This window comes from Argentina silus (assembly GCF_951799395.1).
Source record: "Argentina silus genome assembly, chromosome: X".
Lineage (NCBI taxonomy): Eukaryota > Metazoa > Chordata > Actinopteri > Argentiniformes > Argentinidae > Argentina > Argentina silus.
Window position 1 is genome coordinate 53,733,351 of NC_139653.1, and position 21,544 is coordinate 53,754,894.

Genomic DNA, 21,544 nt, shown 5'->3' on the forward strand with positions numbered 1-21,544 from the left:
CACATACAAAAATGAACATTTGTATATTCATATACATATATATATATATATTTGTATAACACAAATTCACAATTACAGTAGAAATACATTTTATACATCTGATAAGTACAGCTTCTTTTCTCCAAGTCATAGGTTCTCTATCCATTCTTTGTCATTTTCCTTATAAAATCTGGCAATTTGAGCAAAGCTAAGGTATATCAATATATTATAAATAATTACCTGAAACATTTAGTAAAAAATAATTATATTATCAAACTTTCTGTCACAATATCTTAAATATTTGAGCTGATAATTGTCTGGCTATATACCGTTGTAGCGTGTCCCAGCTTGGCACCCAGGGCCTTTTCAGGTTTTATTAGAGGCTTCACTTAGGTTCTTAGTTTTGCTCAAAAAACGTCACATTTGATGCTACATTTGACAAAACAAATACGCATGGAAATTGGGCCAATGGTTCTAGAGGGATAAAAATGGCACCAACTCACCTGTCTCATAAAAAAGCTAATTGTTTTACAAGCGAATGAGGAAAGTATTGAGGAGAGAGACTCTAAACTCCTATTAAAAAAACACAGAGATGTATCCTCAAAAACACAGAGATGTATCCTCAAAAACACAGAGAGATGTATCCTCAAAAAACGTATTCAAAGACAGTTTATTACTAACGTGACAGCATGCTGAAAACACAGAGGTTGGTATGAGCCTCCTGTCCAATCACATGTGCTCAAATGACGAATTCTAAAAATAATGGCTGGTTCTCAAAACAAATGTCTCCCAATCCTGTCAAACTTCCTCTGTATTCATGTCTGTCTTCCTGCATGTGGCTTCCTCAAAGTGATGTGGAAGGGGTGGAGCCTGTCAGGTGTGGATGGCTGGAGCCTGTCAGGGGGAGGGGTGGAGCCTGTCAGGTGTGGAGGGGGTGGAACCTGTCAAATGTGGAGGGGTGGAGCCTGTCAGGTGGGGAGGGGTGGAACCTGTCAGGTGGGGAGGGGTGGAGCCTGTCAGGGGGAGGAGTGGAACCTGTCAGGTGGGGAGGGGTGGAGCCTGTCAGGGGGAGGGGTGGAGCCTGTCAGGTGGGGAGGGGTGGAGCCTGTCAGGGGGAGAGGTGGAGCCTGTCAGGGGGAGGGGTAGAGCCTGTCAGGTGGGGAGGGGTGAAGCCTGTCAGGCGGAGAGGTGGAGCCTGTCAGGGGGTGGGGTGAAGCCTGTCAGGTGGGGAGGGGTGGAGCCTGTCAGGGGGGGAGGGGTTGAGCCTGTCAGGGGGAGGGGTGGAGCCTGTCAGGGGGAGGGGTGGAGTCTATCAGAGGAGAGGTGGAGCCTGTCAGGGGGAGGGGTAGAGCCTGTCGGGGGGGGGGGTGGAGCCTGTCAGGTGGGGAGGGGGTGGAGCCTGTCAGGTGGGGAAGGGTGGAGCCTGTCAAGGGATACGATGAGGTTGGCCATTTAAGTCAATCAACGTTGTTTCATACACCCATCTTGACTGTCCCTCCTAAAGACCTCCTCACCCCCACTACCCCCCTGTACAGTTCCTCTACTGTTAATAATAAATAAAACAAATAAATAAAATGTTTTATAATTCCTTCTTCTAGCATTGTGACTGCCAATGGCACCTGGTCCTAGCATAGATTGTTGCTTATGATGGCTGATGTACAGATGATTCACTTACTTTAGACAAAATGTACTAAAAATGTACTAAATTTTGAACCAAAAAAACACAAGAGATTAAAATCGATCGTTAAAAAAAAAGGTCATCTACACAATCACGTGGCCCAATAGGGTTTTAGTCAGAGACGTTGTGTATGTAGGATGTGATGTCATGACTTCACAACCAAAGGGTAAAGGTGTGTGTCAGTCGGTACCCCTGTTGTATGCATGTGCGCGTGCGCTTGTGCTTGTGTGTGTGTGTGTGTGTGTGTGTGTGTGTGCGTGTGTGTTTGTGAGTGTGTCTCGCTGTGTGTGTGTGTGTGTGTGTATGTGTGTGTGTTGTGTGTCTGTCTCTGTATGTGGTTACTGTTGTCTCCATGGTTACTGTTGTTATCTCTATGGTTACTGTTACTAGAGGGGGCTTCCATGCTCTGAGAGTCCAACAAAACGCCAAAGTTAGAAAACATAATAAATATTAAATATAATAAATGAGCAAAAAAAAAAAAAAAAAACAAGAACGAAACTATACAGGCCTCGAGAAACTGCTTCTCAAACACAACTCAAAGATATACATTTTCCAGTTGACCTAAAAGTCATATCTATATCTATATCTATATATAGGTCATACGATATGTGATCCTATGGGTAAATTTTGGCACGAGTATCGCCATTCGGTCCAGCAATTGGCAAAAATGTCTCAAAGTCCTAGATTAAAGTTCTCAAATTCTCCTAGAGTTCTCCTAGATTAAAAAAACGGGCGTAAGTGTCCCCAGTTTCAGTTCCGGTTGCCAGTCTTCGGTCTGGGCGAGAAGTGAGAGAAGGTGTTCTAGAAAAAAAGAAGAAGAGAGATATCTAGATGGTGCTCTCCCTCAGGAGGACCATGTCCACCGTCCGATGGAAGTTCTTCAGGAGAGACACGGCCACCGCGTGTTCCACGTGTACAAAACTATGTCCGTTCGCCTGTCGAAGGGGAAGCCCAAAAGCAAAAAGAGTTGAAACGCGGGGGAGGGGGAGGGGAGGGGGGGAACAGGGGGAGAGAGGGAGGGAGAAGAGGAAGGGGAGAGCGGGAGAGAGGAGAGGGAGGGGGGACAGGGGAGAGAGGGGGGACAGGGGAGAGAAGGGGGAGGGGAGGAGAGGGGGACAGGGAAGAGAGGAGGAGAGGAAGGGAAGGAGAGGACAAGTGGAGAGGGGGAGGTCAGGCAGGGGTGACACAAAAGGAGGACTGGGAAACAGCCCTAGAAACACAACACTGTGGAGGAGGAGAAGAAGAAGAGAGGGAGGGAGGGTCATGCTGTCAAGGAGAAGGAGGGAGAGAAGGAGGTCTTTAGAGGAGTGTCTGTCTGTCTGTCTGTCCGTCAGCTACCTTCTGCATGTATCTGTGGAGAGAGGAGAGAGAGGGGGAGGAGCCTGCTGCTGGGGAGTGGAGCTTACGGCTGGGGGGAGGAGCCTGTTACAGGGGGAGGAGCCTGGGTTAGGGGAGGAGCCTGTTGCTTGGGGGTGGAGCCTGCTGCAGGGGGAAGAACCTGTTGCAGTGGGAGGAGCCTGTTGCTGGGGCAGGAACCTGTTGCGTGGGGGGAGGAGCCTGCTGCTGGGGCAGGGGGGCGGAGCTACGTTGCCACGAGAACCACATGTAAAGCCACACAGATCAAGGTAGCCAGCCGACCGTACGATTGGCTGCTGCTCTCAGATAGAGATATACTGTCAGACATATAGAATGTTCTGTGTGTTCTATCTCTACGATCTGAACAGCAGCCTGACATGATCCGGAATCAGACACACACCGGCCCCCTGTCCACAAACAACCCCAAGACCCTACACCCTACATACTACACACTAGACACAAGACACTACACCCTACACACTATACCTACACACTACACCTTATACACTACACCCTACACACTACCCCTACACACTACCCCTACACACTACTCCTACACCCTACACACTACCCCTAGCCTCTACCCCCTACTCCCTACACACTACCTCCTTAGCCCTACCCCCTACTCCCTACACACTACCCTGAGCCTCTATGCCATACACACTACCTCCCTAGCCCCTACTCCCTACACACTACCCCTACCCCTTACCCCTAGCCCCTTTTTCTCTAGTGTCTAGGGAGTAGGGGCTAGTGTCTAGGGAGTAGGAGCTAGTGTCTAAGGAGTAGGAGCTAGTGTCTAGTGTCTAGGGAGCTAGTGTCTAGAAAGTAGGAGCTAGTGTCTAGAAAGTAGGAGCTAATGTCTCGGGACATTACATACTACACACTACACACTACCCCTAGCCTCTACCCCCTACTCCCTACACACTACCTCTAGCCCCTACTCCCTACACACTAAACACTACCCCTACCCCTTACCCCTAGCCCCTTTTTCTCTGTGTCTAGGGAGTAGGGGCTAGTGTCTCGGGAGTAGGAGCTAGTGTCTAGGGAGTGGGGGCTAGTGTCTAGGGAGTAGGAGCTAGTGTCTAGGGAGTAGGACCTAGTGTCTAGGGAGTAGGAGCTAGTGTCTAGGGAGTATGGGCTAGTGTCTAGGGAGTAGGGGCTAGTGTAGGGAGTAGGAGCTAGTGTCTAGGGAGTAGGGGCTAGTGTCTAGGGAGTAGGGGCTAGTGTCTAGCGAGTAGGGGCTAGTGTCTAGGGAGCTAGTGTCTAGGAAGTAGGAGCAAGTGTCTAGAGAGTAGGAGCTATTGTATAGGGAGTAGGAGCTAGTGTATAGGGAGTAGGAGCTAGTGTCTAGAGAGTATGAGCTAGTGTCTAGGGAGTAGGAGCTAGTGTATAGGGAGTAGGAGCTAGTGTCTAGTGAGTAGGAGCTAGTGTCTAGTGAGTAGGAGCTAGTGTATAGGGAGTAGGAGTTAGTGTCTAGTGAGTAGGAGCTAGTGTCTAGGGAGTAGGAGCTAGTGTCTAGGGAGTAGGAGCTAGTGTATAGGGAGTAGGAGCTAGTGTCTAGTGAGTAGGTGCTAGTGTCTAGGGAGTAGGAGCTAGTGTATAGGGAGTAGGAGCTAGTGTCTAAGGAGTAGGAGCTAGTGTCTAGGGAGTAGGAGCTAGTGTCTAGGGAGTAGGAGCTAGTGTCTAGAGAGTAGGAGCTAGTGTATAGGGAGTAGGAGCTAGTGTCTAGTGAGTAGAAGCTTGTGTCTAAGGAGTAGGAGCTAGTGTCTAAGGAGTAGGAGCTAGTGTCTAGGGAGTAGGAGCTAGTGTATAGGGAGTAGGAGGTAGTGTCTAGTGAGTAGGAGCTAGTGTCTAGGGAGTAGGAGCTATTGTCTAGGGAGTAGGAGCTAGTGTCTAGGGAGTAGAAGCTAGTGTATAGGGAGTAGGAGCTAGTGTCTAGTGAGTAGGAGCTAGTGTCTAGGGAGTAGGAGCTAGTGTCTAGGGAGTAGGAGCTAGTGTATAGGGAGTAGGAGCTAGTGTATAGGGAGTAGGAGCTAGTGTCTAGTGAGTAGGAGTTGTTTCTGGACATGGGGTTGTGGTCTCTCCACTGATATGCTAACAGGTAAACATTGAATCTATGTGACGTGAAATGATAGCAGGTCCTGACTGACTGGCTGGCTGGCTGGCTGGCTGGCTGGCTGGCTGGCTGACTGACTGACTGACTGACTGACTGACTGACTGACTGACTGACTGGCTGGCTGGCTGGCTGGCTGGCTGGCTGGCTGGCTGACTGGCTGGCTGGCTGACTGAATGACTGACTGATTGGCTGACTGGTTGGCTGGTTGAGTGACTGACTGACTGACTGGTTGGTTGATTGACTGACTGACTGGTTGGCTGACTGACTGACTGACTGAATGACTGTCTGGTTGGCTGGCTGACTGGCTGGCTGACTGATTGGCTGACTGACTGACTGACTGGCTGACTGACTGGCTGACTGATTGACAGACGTCGGAGCAGGGGGACCATGCCGATCAGCAAGAAACGCACACCGCACACATGCACGATCACCATGGCAATGACAGATGCGGTGACCACAGGGGGATGAAGAGAAGGAGCATGGTTACCGGGGGTGATGGAGGAGCATGGTTACCGGGGGTGACAGACGAGGAACACAGGTAACCATGGTGACGGGTGGTTACCTTCAGGATCTTGTCTCCGGGCTGGAGCAGGAGGGCGGCCGGGCCGTCAGGCTGTACCCTGGTAACAAAGATACCCTATAATAAGTCAAAAGTGATACAGGGGGTTAGCAACCACAAGGTAAAGATGGTTTAGAACCTTTAGCCTTTCCATCTGCGATTCTGTCGGTTCTTCTTCTGTCATTTCTCTCTTTTTCCGACAACTCAAACTTGCGCCGATCCGTTTTTCTAGTTCTTTGATTGGATTGTAATGGAAAATGTTCGCTTCCAAGTTCCTGTTAACTTGTAGTGTATGTCGTAATGTGGCCCGGGCTGGTCCAGTGGTCTGGTACCATGGCCTGGATTGGTCCAGTGGTCTAGCACCATGGCCTGGGGTGGTCCAGTGGTCTGGTACCATGGCCTGGGGTGGTCCAGTGGTCTGGTACCATGGCCTGGGGTGGTCCAGTGGTCTGGTATCATGGCCTGGGGTGGTCCAGTGGTCTGGTACCATGGCCTGGGGTGGTCCAGTTGTCTAGCACCATGGCCTGGGGTGGTCCAGTTGTCTAGCACCATGGCCTGGGCTGGTCCAGTGGTCTAGCATCATGGCCTGGGGTGGTCCAGTGGTCTAACACCATGGCCTGGGCTGGTCCAGTGGTCTGGTACCATGGCCTGGGGTGGTCCAGTGGTCGAGTACCATGGCCTGGGCTGGTCCAGTGGTCTGGTACCATGGCCTGGGGTGGTCCAGTGGTCTAGTACCATGGCCTGGGGTGGTCCAGTGGTCTGGTACCATGGCCTGGGGTGGTCCAGTGGTCTAACACCATGGCCTGGGGTGGTCCAGTGGTCTGGTACCATGGCCTGGGGTGGTCCAGTACCATGGTTGTTGTGTATGTAGAACAACCTGCTGGTCTTCACCAGATCTGTCACCAGAGACAGAGGAGAGTATCAGCACCAGACTAGATGTTTACCTGAGTTTTCCCCAGTTTTTCTGCCGATGGCACTTGTTCTTATGGAAGGTTTTACTGATGATGACTGATGGATGGTTGATTCACTCACTTAGACTAATGTACTTATTGTAAGTCGCTTTGGATAAAAAGAGTCTCTAGTTTCCAATGTCTTGAACAGAGAGGCAGGCAGAGATTATAAATACACCAATCTTTGCAGACCTTTAATACAAACCAAATGTAGACGCTTGTACTATTCATTCACCACAGTCAGATGATAGGGACATCATCGGACACCCTCAGTAACTGTGGCTGTAGCCTACTGGCCATATGAAGCAACATACTTACTGTGTTTAGGCCTCTGGCATCAACATCAACAGTCACATGTTCTCAGCAGGACACGTCACGACAACAAGATCAAAGGTCTTGAACGACTTGGGAGTCGGGACCACTGTGTTAACGTCTCATCGGAAAGAACAGCATTCATTTATATTTTTACATTTTTTACATTTAGCAGACGCTTTTATACAAATCGACTTACGACAAGTACATTTGTCTAAAGTAAGTGAATCATCTATACATCAGTCATCATGATTCTATGCTAGGACCAGGTGCCATTGGCAGTCACAATGCTAGAAGAAGGAAGGATTATATATATATATTTTTTTATTTACAGTAGAGAAACGGTACAGAGTTGTAGTGGGGGGTGAAGAGGTATTTAGGAGGGACAGTCAAGATGTAGCCTGAAGAGATGGGTCCTTCAGTCTACGACGGAAAATAGGCAGTGACTCTGCAGTCTCCTGACAGCAGTGGGAAGCTCGTTACACCAGCGGGGCGCCAGGACAGTGAAAAAAGCTGTGACTGAACAGCGTGACCGCTGCATTCTCATAGAGGCGGCGGTGCCAGGCGGCCAGCATTCCTCTGCAAGGCAGTGCCCCGTTCACTGCGACCAAGGTCATTGGGGGTCACCTACTGGTCCTCCAACACCACTTTCCAGGTTTAGACCAGACTAGCCCAGAGGTTTAGACGAGACTAGTCTTGTCCTCTAGTCCGGAGGTTTAGACCAGAATCGTCTAGAGGGTGAGACCAGACTAGTCCAGAGGTTTAGACCAGACTAGTCCAGAGGTTAGGTTTAGACCAGACTAGTCCAGAGGTTTAGACCAGACTAGTATAGAGGTTTAGACCAGACTAGTATAGCGGTTTAGTCCAGACTAGTCCAGAGGTTTAGACCAGACTAGTCCAGAGGTTTAGACCAGACTAGTGTAGAGGTTTAGTCCAGACTAGTCCAGAGGTTTAGACCAGACTAGTCCAGAGGTTTAGACCAGACTAGTCCAGAGGTTTAGACCAGACTAGTCCAGAGGTTAGGGTTAGGGTTAGTCCAGACAAGTAGAGTTTGATCAACATTACCAAAAGACAACTGCAGTGCCGCTGTGCTAGGTTACCATGGCAACTACCGAGCTGAGCCAGCCAGTGCGGCCAGTGGCTGCTAGGGCGTGTGCACACACACACGCGCACACACACACACACGCGCACACACACGCACACACACACACGCACACACACACACACGTACACACGCACACACAAGCACACACACACAGAAACGTGCGCACACACACACACACACACACACACACACACACACACACACACACACACACTAGGGTTAGACCAGACTAGTCCAGATGTTAGGTTTAGTCCAAAAGACAACCGCAGTCCAGAGGTTTAGACCAGACTAGTCCAGAGGTTAGGGTTAGTCCAGACTAGTCCTGAGGTTTAGACCAGACTAGTCCAGAGGTTAGGGTTAGTCCAGACTAGTCCTGAGGTTTAGACCAGACTAGTCCAGAGGTTAGGGTTAGGGTTAGTCCAGACTAGTCCTGAGGTTTAGACCAGACTAGTCCAGAGGTTAGGGTTAGGGTTAGTCCAGACTAGTAGAGTTTGATCAACGTTACCAAAAGACAACCGCAGTGCCACTGCGCTAGGTTACCATGGCAACTACCGAGCTGAGCCAGCCAGTGTGGCCAGTGGTTGCTAGGGCGTGTGCACACACACACACACACACACACACACACACACACACACACACACACACACACACACACACACACACACACACACACATGCCTTACCATGTCAGAAGGCTTGAAGGGGTTTCCCTGGCCGCTGATGCCTCCTGAGATGCTGAAGCCCAGACCAGGGTTCTTCTCCACCCGCACACAGAACTGACACACAAACATACCACATATCAGAGGGGGGTGTGTGTGTGTGTGTGTGTGTGTGTGTGCGTGTGTGTGTGTGTGTGTGTGTGTGTGTGTATGTGTGTGTGTGTGTGTGTGTACCTGCTCCTGGAAGCCATCCATGCTCTTCTGTCCTTTGGTCTGTAGGAGGCAGCGAGCACTCTGGGGGCGGGGACTGGTGGAGGAGAGAGCCAATGGGAGAGGAGACTGGTAGTGCTGTACGTTGACCTTGTTGATGGCTCCGCCTCCCTCGTACTGCTCCCGCTGCTCCCGGCGGTGGGGGGGCATAGCCGAGGCGGACGTCACGATCATGGTCTGTGATTGGTGGGGGGGCATGTGGCCGCCTGGCTGCGATTGGTGGGCTGGGTGGGGGGCGTGGCCTGCCTGTGGGTAATTCAACCCGTTAGGCAGAGAGTCAGGAAGCTGCAAAGATGCAAAAATGTCGCGTCTTAAACAAAATGGTGGCGTGAGATGGAGCGCGGCGTTAACCCCTGACCCTAGATCAGCTAAACTGCCATTTAATGAGGTCATCTATTATGATTATGATTATGATGATGATTATTATTATTGTTTTTATTTTTATTTTATTATTGTCATTATTATTATTTTTTCATATTTTTCATATCAAGTGTGACAAAAAGAACACATTCCAGACACATTTTTTCACTATATATAATCATATATATACCTAGATATATATCTACATATATATTCCGAAATATATCTACATATATATATTTATTTTTTATATATTTAGATATATATACCTATATACACTCACCGGCCACTTTATTAGGTACACCTTGCTAGTACCGGGTTGGACCCCCTTTTGCCTTCAGAACTGCCTTAATTCTTTGTGGCATAGATTCAACAAGGTGCTGGAAACATTCCTCAGAGATTTTGGTCCATATTGACATGATAGCATCACGCAGTTGCAGATTTGTCGGCTGCACATCCATGATGCGAATCTCCCGTTTCACCACATCCTAAAGGTGCTCTATTGGATTGAGATCTGGTGACTGTGGAGGCCATTGGAGTACAGTGAACTCATTGTCATGTTCAAGAAACCAGTTTGAGATGATGTGAGCTTTGTGACATGGTGCGTTATCCTGCTGGAAGTAGCCATCACAAGATGGGTACACTGTGGTCATAAAGAGATGGACATGGTCAGCAACAATACTCAGGTAGGCTGTGGTGTTTAAACGATGCTCAATTGGTACTAAGGGGCCCAAAGTGTGCCAAGAAAATATAACCCACACCATTACACCACCACCACCAGCCTGAACCGTTGATACAAAGAAGGATGGATCCATGCTTTCCATGTTGTTTACGCCAAATTCTGACCCTACCATCTGAATGTCGCAGCAGAAATTGAGACTCATCAGACCAGGCAACATTTTTCCAATCTTCTATTGTCCAATTTTGGTGAGCCTGTGCAAATTTTAGCCTCAGTTTCCTGTTCTTAGCTGACAGGAGTGGCATCCGGTGTGGTCTTCTGCTGCTGTAGCCCATCTGCTTCAAGGTTCGAAGTGTTGTGCGTTCAGAGATGGTTTTCTGCATACCTTGGTTGTAACAAGTGATTATTTGAGTTACTGTTGCCTTTCTATCACCTTGAACCAGTCTGGCCATTCTCCTCTGACCTCTGGCATCAACGAGGCATTTTCGCCCAGAGAACTGCCGCTCACTGGATATTTTCTCTTTTTCGGACCATTCTCTGTAAACCCTAGAGATGGTTGTGCGTGAAAATCCCAGTAGATCAGCAGTTTCTGAAATACTCAGACCAGCCCGTCTGGCACCAACAACCATGCCACGTTCAAAGTCACTTAAATCACCTTTCTTCCCCATGCTGATGCTCGGTTCATCAGGTCGTCTTGACCACGTCTACATGCCTAAATGCATTGAGTTGCTGCCATGTGATTGGCTGATTAGATATTTGCGTTAAAGAGCAGTTGAACAGGTGTACCTAATAAAGTGGCTGGTGAGTGTATATATATGCATATACCTATATCTATCTATCTATCTATCTATCTATCTATCTATCTATCTATCTATCTATCTATCTATATCTATATCTATATCTATATATACACACACCTATATCTATATCTATCTATCTATCTATCTATCTATCTATCTATCTATCTATCTATCTATCTATCTATCTATCTATATATATACACATCAAAACTGTTTTTTTTCATCTTCAACAATTTTTTATTATTGGTATGATGACTGCGCTTTTGTTTTACTATATATGTGTGTATAGAGTAACCACGGTAACCCACCCACCTTCTTCATCATCATCAGGTTCTCCGGTGGGACGTCCCGGCGACCCAAGGAGTATGGCGCCCCCCACTGGCCCCCGGGGGACATCGCCTGGCCCTCCTGGCCGTTGTTTAATATCAAGCCGCTGCCCTGCTGGGAAGGGCTCTGGAGGGGGGGAGGAGGGGAGGAGGAGGAGTGGGAGGATGGGAGGGTTAGGGTTAGGGTTAGGATTAGGGGAGTAGGGGAGGAGGGGAGAAGGGGATGAGAAAAGGGGGTAGGAGGCCTCAGATTAGGAGGGAAAGGAGGGGGGAGGAAGGAGGGGAAGGAGGGAAGGGGGGGAGGATGGAGGGGAAGGGGGGGAGGAGAGGAGAGAAGGAGAGAGGAGAGCAGTGGATTGAGATGACAACACAACAACAGGATTGGAAATGCTTCATGAGTTCTAATCGATATTAAAAAAACCATATTTTTGAGTTATCGATATATATCCATTTATCATATCATATATAATTATTAATGTCATCTTCGGAGGTGATAGACTATGATAGACAGACACACACACAGATAAAGAAAGACACAGCGCTGATGGGGAGGGGCCGGCCCTGTCAATCAAATCTAGTCTGGGCTCTCATTGGAGAACCTATCTGAACCTGTGTGTATAGAGTGTCAGTGTGTGTGTGTGTGTGTGTGTGTGTATAGAGTGTGTGTATAGAGTGTCTGTGTGTATAGAGTGTCTGTATGTATAGAGTGTGTGTGTATAGAGTGTGAGTATAGAGTGTCTGTGTGAATAGAGTGTATGTATAGAGTGTGTGTGTACAGAGTGTCTGTATGTATAGAGTGTTTGTGTATAGAATGTGTGTATAGAGTGTCTGTGTGTATAGAGTGTGTGTGTATAGAATGTGTGTGTGTATAGAGTGTGTGTGTATAGAATGTGTGTGTGTGTGTGTGTGTGTGTGTGTAGAGTGTGTGTATAGAGTGTCTGTGTGTATAGAGTGTCTGTGTGTATAAAGTGTCTATATGTATAGAATGTGTGTATAGAGTGTCTGTGTGTATAGAGTGTGTGTATAGTGTGTGTGTGTGTGTGTGTGTGTGTATAGACTGTGTGTGTGTGTGTGTGTGTGTGGATAGAGTGTGTGTGTGTGTGTGTATAGAATGTGTGTGTGTATAGAGTGTGTGTGTATAGAATGTGTGTGTGTGTGTGTGTATCGAGTGTGTGTGTGTGTGTATAGCGTTTGTGTGTATAGAGTGTGTGTGTATAGTGTGTGTGTGTGTATAGAGTGTGTGTGTGTATAGTGTGTGTGTATATAGTGTGTATGTATAGAGTGTGTGTATAGAGTGTCTGTGTGTATAGAGTGTATGTTTGTATAGAGTGTGTGTGTATAGAATGTGTGTATAGAGTGTCTGTGTGTATAGAGTGTGTGTATAGAGTGTCTGTGTGTATAGAGTGTGTGTGTATAGAGTGTGTGTGTATAGAATGTGTGTGTGTGTATAGAGTGTGTGCGTATAGAGTGTGTGTGTGTGTGTATAGTGTGTGTATAGAGTGTGTGTGTGTGTGTGTGTGTATAGTGTCTGTATGTATAGAGTGTGTGTGTATAGTGTTTGTGTATAGAGTGTGTGTGTGTGTATAGAGTGTGTGTATAGAGTGTCTGTGTGTATAGAGTGTCTGTATGTATAGAGTGTTTGTGTATAGAATGTGTGTATAGAGTGTCTGTGTGTATAGAGTGTGTGTGTGTGTAGAGTGTGTGTGTATAGAGTGTGTGTGTATAGAATGTGTGTGTGTATTGAGTGTGTGTGTATAGAGTGTGTGTGTATAGAGTGTGTGTGTATAGAATGTGTGTGTGTGTGTGTATAGTGTGTGTGTGTGTGTGTATAGAGTGTGTGTGTGTGTGTGTGTGTGTATAGTGTCTGTATGTATAGAGTATGTGTGTATAGTGTGTGTGTATAGAGTGTGTGTGTGTAGAGTGTGTGTATAGAGTGTCTGTGTATAGAGTGTCTGTGTGTATAGAGTGTGTGTATAAAGTGTCTGTATGTATAGAGTGTGTGTATAGAATGTGTGTATAGAGTGTCTGTGTGTGTAGAGTTTGTGTGTATAGAGTGTGTGTATAGTGTGTGTGTGTGTATAGAGTGTGTGTGTGTGTGTGTGTGTGTGTGGATAGAGTGTGTGTGTGTGTATGTGTATAGAATGTGTGTGTGTATAGAGTGTGTGTGTATAGAATGTGTGTGTGTGTATAGAGTTTGTGTGTATAGAGTGTGTGTGTCTAGTGTGTGTGTGTATAGAGTGTGTGTGTATAGTGTGTGTGTATAGAGTGTGTGTGTAGAATGTGTGTGTAGAGTGTCTGTGTGTGTAGAGTTTGTGTGTATAGAGTGTGTGTGTATAGTGTGTTTGTATAGAGTGTGTGTGTGTATAGAGTGTGTGTGTGTGTGTATAGAATGTGTGTGTGTGTATAGAATGTGTGTGTGTGTATAGAGTGTGTGTGTATAGAGTGTGTGTGTGTGTGTATAGAGTGTCTGTGTGTATAGAGTGTCTATATGTATAGAGTGTGTGTGTAAAGAGTGTGTGTATAGAGTGTGTGTGTGTATAGAGTGTCTGTGTGTATGGAGTGTGTGTGTATAGAGTGTGTGTGTATAGAGTGTGTGTGTGTGTGTATAGTGTGTGTATAGAGTGTGTGTGTGTGTGTGTGTGTGTGTATAGTGTCTGTATGTATAGAGTGTGTGCGTATAGTGTGTTTGTATAGAGTGTGTGTGTGTAGAGTGTGTGTATAGAGTGTCTGTGTGTATAGAGTGTGTGTATAGAGTGTCTGTATGTATAGAGTGTGTCTATAGAATGTGTGTATCGAGTGTCTGTGTGTGTAGAGTTTGTGTGTATAGAGTGTGTGTATAGTGTGTTTGTATAGAGTGTGTGTGTGTATAGAGTGTGTGTGTGTGTGTGTATAGAATGTGAGTGTGTGTATAGAATGTGTGTGTGTGTATAGAGTGTGTGTGTATAGAGTGTGTGTGTGTGTGTGTATAGAATGTGTGGGTGTGTGTATAGTGTGTGTGTATAGAGTGTGTGTGTATAGTGTGTGTGTATAGAGTGTGTGTGTATAGAGTGTGTGTGTAGAATGTGTGTATAGAGTGTGTGTGTGTATAGAGTGTGTGTGTAGAATGCGTGTATAGAGTGTGTGTGTATAGAGTGTGTGTGTAGAATGTGTGTATAGAGTGTCTGTGTGTGTAGAGTTTGTGTGTATAGAGTGTGTGTGTATAGTGTGTTTGTATAGAGTGTGTGTGTATAGAGTGTGTGTGTGTGTGTGTATAGACTGTGTGTGTGTATAGAGTGTGTGTGTATAGAATGCGTGTGTGTGTGTATAGAGTGTGTGTGTACAGAGTGTGTGTGTGTGTGTGTGTATAGAGTGTCTGTGTGTATAGAGTGTCTGTATGTATAGAGTGTGTGTGTATAGAGTGTGTGTATATAGTGTCTGTGTGTATAGAGTGTATGTTTGTATAGAGTGTGTGTGTATAGAATGTGTGTATAGAGTGTCTGTGTGTATAGAGTGTCTGTGTGTATAGAGTGTGTGTATAGAGTGTCCGTGTGTATAGAGTGTGTGTGTATAGAGTGTGTGTGTATAGAATGTGTGTGTGTGTATAGAGTGTGTGTGTATAGAGTGTGTGTGTGTGTGTGTGTATAGTGTGTGGATAGAGTGTGTGTGTGTGTGTGTGTGTGTGTGTGTGTGTGTGTGTGTGTGTATAGTGTCTGTATGTATAGAGTGTGTGTGTATAGTGTTTGTGTATAGAGTGTGTGTGTGTGTAGAGTGTGTGTATAGAGTGTCTGTGTGTATAGAGTGTGTGTATAGAGTGTCTGTATGTATAGAGTGTGTGTATAGAATGTGTGTATAGAGTGTCTGTGTGTGTAGAGTTTGTGTGTATAGAGTGTGTGTCTATAGTGTGTTTGTATAGAGTGTGTGTGTGTATAGTGTGTGTGTGTGTGTGTGTGTATAGAGTGTGTGTGTGTGTGTGTGTATAGAATGTGTGTGTGTGTGTTTAGTGTGTGTGTGTGTGTGTGTGTGTATAGAATGTGTGTGTGTGTATAGTGTGTGTGTGTATAGAGTGTGTGTGTATAGTGTGTGTATAGAGTGTGTGTGTGTGTAGAATGTGTGTATAGAGTGTCTGTGTGTATAGAGTGAGTGTGTATAGAGTGTGTGTGTGTGTGTGTGTGTGTGTGTGTAGAGTGTGGGTGTGTGTGTGTGTGTGTATAGAGTGTGTGTGTATAGAATGTGTGTGTGTGTATAGAGTGTGTGTATAGAGTGTGTGTCTATAGTGTGTTTGTATAGAGTGTGTGTGTGTATAGAGTGTGTGTGTGTGTATAGAGTGTGTGTGTGTGTGTGTGTGTATAGAATGTGTGTGTGTGTTTAGTGTGTGTGTGTGTGTGTATAGAATGTGTGTGTGTGTATAGTGTGTGTGTGTGTATAGAGTGTGTGTGTATAGTGTGTGTATAGAGTGTGTATAGAGTGTGTGTGTAGAATGTGTGTATAGAGTGTCTGTGTGTATAGAGTGAGTGTGTATAGTGTGTTTGTATAGAGTGTGTGTGTGTATAGAGTGTGTGTGTGTGTGTGTGTGTAGAGAGTGTGTGTGTGTGTGTGTGTGTGTATAGAATGTGTGTGTGTGTATAGAGTGTGTGTATAGAGTGTGTGTATAGAGTGTGTGTGTATAGAGTGTGTGTGTGTGTATAGTGTGTGTGTATAGAGTGTGTGTGTATAGAGTGTGTGTGTGTATAGTGTATCTGTGTGTGTATAGTGTCTGTATGTATAGAGTGTGTGTGTATAGAATGTGTGTGTGTATAGAGTGTGTGTGTATAGTGTGTGTATATAGAGTGTGTGTGTGTAGAGTGTGTGTATAGAGTGTCTGTGTGTGTAGAGTTTGTGTGTATAGAGTGTGTGTGTATAGTGTGTTTGTATAGAGTGTGTGTGTGTGTATAGAGTGTGTGTGTGTGTGTGTGTGTGTGTGTGTATAGAGTGTGTGTGTGTATGTGTGTGTGTATAAAGTTTGTGTGTATAGAGTGTGTGTGTATAATGTGTATGTATAGAGTGTGTGTGTGTATAGAGTGTCTGTGTGTACATAGTGTGTGTATAGAGTGTCTGTATGTATAGAGTATGTGTATAGAATGTGTGTATAGAGTGTCTGTGTGTGTAGAGTTTGTGTGTATAGAGTGTGTGTGTATAGTGTGTGTGTATAGAGAGTATGTGTGTGTGTGTGTGTGTATAGAGTGTGTGTGTATAGAGTGTGTGTGTATAGAATGTGTGTGTGTGTATAGAGTGTGTGTGTATATAGTGTGTGTGTGTGTGTGTATAGAGTGTGTGTGTGTGTGTGTGTGTGTATAGAGTGTGTGTGTGTGTAGAGTGTGTGTGTATAGAATGTGTGTGTGTGTATAGAGTGTGTGTTTATAGAGTGTGTGTATAGAGTGTGTGTGTGTATAGAGTGTGTGTGTGTGTGTGTGTGTGTGTGTGTGTGTGTGTATAGTGTGTGTGTGTATGTGTGTGTGTATAGAATGTGTGTGTGTGTATAGAGTGTGTGTGTATAAAGTGTGTGTGTATAGTGTGTATGTAGAGTATGTGTGTGTATATAGTGTCTGTGTGTATAGAGTTTGTGTATAGAGTGTGTGTATAGAATGTGTGCATAGAGTGTCTGTGTATGTGTGTGTGTGTGTGTGTGTGTGTGTGTGTGTGTGTATATAATGTGTGTGTGTCTGTATAGAGTGTGTGTGTATAGAATGTGTGTGTGTGTATAGAGTGTGTGTGTGTGTGTGTGTGTGTGTATAGAGTGTGTGTGTATATAGTGTCTGTGTGTATAGAGTGTGTGTATAGAGTGTCTGTATGAATAGAGTGTGTGTATAGAATGTGTGCATAGAGTGTCTGTGTATGTGTGTGTGTGTGTGTATATAATGTGTGTGTGTGTGTATAGAGTGTGTGTGTGTGTGTGTGTGTATAGAGTGTGTGTGTGTATAGAGTGTGTGTGTATAGAGTGTGTGTGTGTGTGTGTGTAGAGTGTGTGTGTATAGAGTGTGTGTGTGTGTGTGTGTGTGTATAGAGTGTGTGTGTGTGTAGAGTGTGTGTGTATAGAATGTGTGTGTGTGTATAGTGTGTTTGTATAGAGTGTTTGTATGTATAGAGTGTGTGTGTATAGAATGTGTGTGTGTGCATAGTGTGTGTGTGTAGAATGTGTGTATATAGTGTGTGTGTATAGAGTGTATATGTGTATAGAGTGTGTGTGTATAGAATGTGTGTGTGTGTGTGTATAGAATGTGTGTGTGTGTGTGTATAGAGTGTGTGTGTGTGTGTGTGTGTGTGTGTGTGTGTATAGAGTGTCTGTATGTATAGAGTGTGTGTGTATAGAATGTGTGTGTGTGTGTGTATAGAGTGTGTGTGTATAGAGTGTGTGTATAGAGTGTGTGTATAGTGTGTGAGTGTGTGTATAGAGTGTGTGTATAGAGTGTCTGTGTGTATAGAGTGTATGTATAGAGTGTGTGTGTACAGAGTGTCTGTATGTATATAGTGTGTGTGTATAGAATGTGTGTATAGACTGTGTGTGTGTGTGTGTGTGTATAGAGTGTGTGTATAGAGTGTGTGTATAGAGTGTCTGTGTGTATAGAGTGTATGTACAGAGTGTGTGTGCATAGAGTGTCTGTATGTACAGAGTGTGTGTGTGTAGAGTGTGTGTGTCTGTGTGTGTGTGTGTATAGAGAGTGTGTGTATAGTGTGTGTGTGTGTGTGTATAGAGTGTGTGTGTGTGTGTGTGTGTGTATAGAGTGTGTGTGTGTATAGAGTGTGTGTGTATAGAGTGTGTGTGTGTGTGTGTGTGTAGAGTGTGTGTGTATAGAGTGTGTGTGTGTGTGTGTGTGTGTATAGAGTGTGTGTGTGTGTAGAGTGTGTGTGTATAGAATGTGTGTGTGTGTATAGAGTGTGTGTGTATAGTGTGTTTGTATAGAGTGTTTGTATGTATAGAGTGTGTGTGTATAGAATGTGTGTGTGTGCATAGTGTGTGTGTGTAGAATGTGTGTATATAGTGTGTGTGTATAGAGTGTATATGTGTATAGAGTGTGTGTGTATAGAATGTGTGTGTGTGTGTGTATAGAATGTGTGCGTGTGTGTGTATAGAGTGTGTGTGTGTGTGTGTGTGTGTGTGTGTGTATAGAGTGTCTGTATGTATAGAGTGTGTGTGTATAGAATGTGTGTGTGTGTGTGTATAGAGTGTGTGTGTATAGAGTGTGTGTATAGAGTGTGTGTATAGAGTGTGAGTGTGTGTATAGAGTGTGTGTATAGAGTGTCTGTGTGTATAGAGTGTATGTATAGAGTGTGTGTGTATAGAGTGTCTGTATGTATATAGTGTGTGTGTATAGAATGTGTGTATAGACTGTGTGTGTGTGTGTGTGTGTATAGAGTGTGTGTATAGAGTGTGTGTATAGAGTGTCTGTGTGTATAGAGTGTATGTATAGAGTGTGTGTGCATAGAGTGTCTGTATGTACAGAGTGTGTGTGTGTAGAGTGTGTGTGTCTGTGTGTGTGTGTGTATAGAGAGTGTGTGTATAGTGTGTGTGTGTGTGTGTATAGAGAGTGCATGTGTGTATAGAGTGTGTGTGTATGTATAGAGTGTGTGTGTGTGTGTATAGAGAGTGTGTGTGTGTATAGAGTGTGTGTGTATGTATAGAGTGTGTGTGTATAGAGTGTGTGTGTGTGTGTCTATTGAGTGTATCTGAACCAATCGGAGGAGACTACCCCTATCTGAACCAATAGGAGGAGACTAACCCTATCTGAACCAATAGGAGGAGACTACCCCTATCTGAACCAATAGGAGGAGACTAACCCTATCTGAACCAAGAGGAGACTACCCCTATCTGAACCAATAGGAGGAGACTAACCCTATCTGAACCAATAGGAGACTACCCCTATCTGAACCAATAGGAGGAGACTAACCCTATCTGAACCAAGAGGAGACTACCCCTATCTGAACCAATAGGAGGAGACTACCCCTATCTGAACCAATAGGAGACTACCCCTATCTGAACCAATAGGAGGAGACTAATCTTACCTATGCCGTTACAATGCCGCCATTCTACCAGATTCAAACCTACATGAACTGGAGCATCAATTATCCAAATAATAATACATTGTATTCCTTCAATAATAATAATAACAATAATGATAATAATAATAATAATAATAATAATAATAATAATAATAATAATAATAATAATAATAATAATAATGATAATAAGAATAATACATTGTATTTGGACACCAAGGCAAGCATCGGTCAAGGGTAACCAAGGTAACGGAACAGCCGATCAGGTTGCTGCAGTCATAAAACATACAACGTTTCTAGTTTACAATCTGGTGACTACGGTACCCATACAGTCTAGTCACTACGGTAACCCTACAGCCTAGTCACTATGGTAACTGGTACAGTCTTGTCACTACGGTAACCGAAATGAGTGAGAACTCCTAACCCCCTGAGACTTGAGTTATACTCACATGGGTCAGTGGGAGGAGCCAGTGAGGGCTCGCTGATGGTGATTGGTTCTCATGCTTTGTGTTATTGTCAAGGTCAAAGGTCATGGCGTAGCCTCCGGAATACAGCGTGCCCATGTTTACTGTGTTGTGCTTAAGGACAGCGCTCTGATTGGAGGAGGAGAGGAGAGACACAATCATGTGACATGAGTGAAGGGGTGTGGCCACACAGAGGCGGCCAGTAAAGCTTGCCTAAGTAACAGGGCTTGGGGAGGGGAGGGGTTGCGTATATGCAACATAGGGTGAGCTTGACACAAACAGTTACTATAGCAACACACACACACGTCACCATGGATACCACAACATCGTACAAGCAACAGAATGTCCATGGACACTAAAACACATATATATGTACTGTGTAGATGTTTTATCTATCTATCTATCTATCTATCTATCTATCTATCTATCTATCTATCTATCTATCTATCTATCTATCTATCTATCTACCTATCTATCTATCTATCTATCTATCTATCTATCTATCTATCTATCTATCTATCTATCTACCTATCTATCTATCTATCTATCTATCTATCTATCTATCTATCTATTCCTCTTCACCCTCTATACCTCGGACTTCAGGCACAACAGAGATACTTGCCATCTGCAGAAGTTCTCGGACGATTCTGCTATTGTGGGATGTGTCAGTGAAAGCCAGGAGACCGAGTACATAGGACTGGTGGACAGTTTTGTTGAGTGGTGTGAGCAGAACCACCTGCTACTCAACATCAGCAAGACAAAGGAGATGGTGGTGAACTTTAGGAGGACTAGGGTCCCCCTGTCTCCTGTTTCCATCCAGGGAGAGGACGTGGAGGTGGTCCAGAGCTACAAATACCTGGGGGTGCACCTGGACAATAAACTGGGCTGGACTGGTAACACAGATGTCCTGTACAAGAGGGGCCAGAGTGGGCTTTATTTCCTGAGGAGGCTCAGGTCCTTTGGCATGTTCAGGACTCAGCTGAACATGTTCTACCAGTCAGTGGTGGCCAGCGCAGTGCTGTACGCGGTGGTATGCTGGGGGGGCAGCATCAAGGAGGGTGACACCAAGAGGCTGAACAAGCTTATCAGGAAAGCTGGTTCTGTCCTCGGTGTCACCCTGGACACTGTGGAGGAGGTGGCCAATAGGAGGATGAGGACCAAACTCCAGGCCATCATGGACAATCCCTCCCATCCCCTACATGACACTGGCAGAGCAGAGAAGCTCCTTTAGCAACACATTATTACAACCACGTTGCACTAAGGAGCGCTATAGGAAATCCTGCCGCAATAAGACTGTACAACTCCTCCTCCGGCTGGCTCGATCGGAGTGATCAGAGTCAGGCTGGGGGATGTGAAATCGTACTGGACTGTTCTTACTGTATATAATGTTTTAGATGTCTATTTTATTCTGTTATTCTATTGTCACTTTATTTTGTTATTGTTGTTTGATTTGTTGTGATGTGAGCTGCTGTAACACCTTAATTTCCCCTCTGGGAACAATAAAGTACCTATCTATCTATCTATCTATCTATCTATCTATCTATCTATCTATCTATCTATCTATCTATCTATCTAACATTCTATCTATCCAACATTCTATCTATCTATCTATCTATCTATCTATCTATCTATCTATCTATCTATCTATCTATCTATCTATCTATCTATTTACCTATTTATCTGTCTATATATCTAACATTCTATCTATCTATCTATCTATCTATCTATCTATCTATCTATCTATCTATCTATCTATCTATCTAACAATCTGTCTATCTATCTATCTATCTATCTATCTATCTATCTATCTATCTATCTATCTATCTATCTATCTATCTATATAACAATCTGTCTATCTATCTATCTATCTATCTATCTATCTATCTATCTATCTATCTATCTATCTATCTATCTATCTGTCT

At 45.0% G+C, this 21,544-nt stretch overlaps 1 protein-coding gene across 1 annotated transcript in view; it reads right to left on the reverse strand.

The window, feature by feature from the left end:
• Positions 1-2,484: 2,484 nt before the first annotated feature.
• LOC310822452 (leucine-rich repeat-containing protein 7-like) overlaps positions 2,485-21,544 on the reverse strand; it is a gene marked incomplete at its 3' end in the record, with an annotated part of 41,198 nt that continues 22,138 nt past the window's right edge. The window contains exons 13-18 of the mRNA XM_083694789.1: positions 19,608-19,751; positions 11,135-11,275; positions 8,948-9,268; positions 8,738-8,830; positions 5,692-5,766; positions 2,485-2,592 (exon numbers count right to left, since the gene is read on the reverse strand). Of these exons, the coding sequence (XP_083550915.1) occupies positions 2,485-2,592; positions 5,692-5,766; positions 8,738-8,830; positions 8,948-9,268; positions 11,135-11,275; positions 19,608-19,751 (882 nt within the window). The remainder of the gene's footprint in view (positions 2,593-5,691; positions 5,767-8,737; positions 8,831-8,947; positions 9,269-11,134; positions 11,276-19,607; positions 19,752-21,544) is intronic.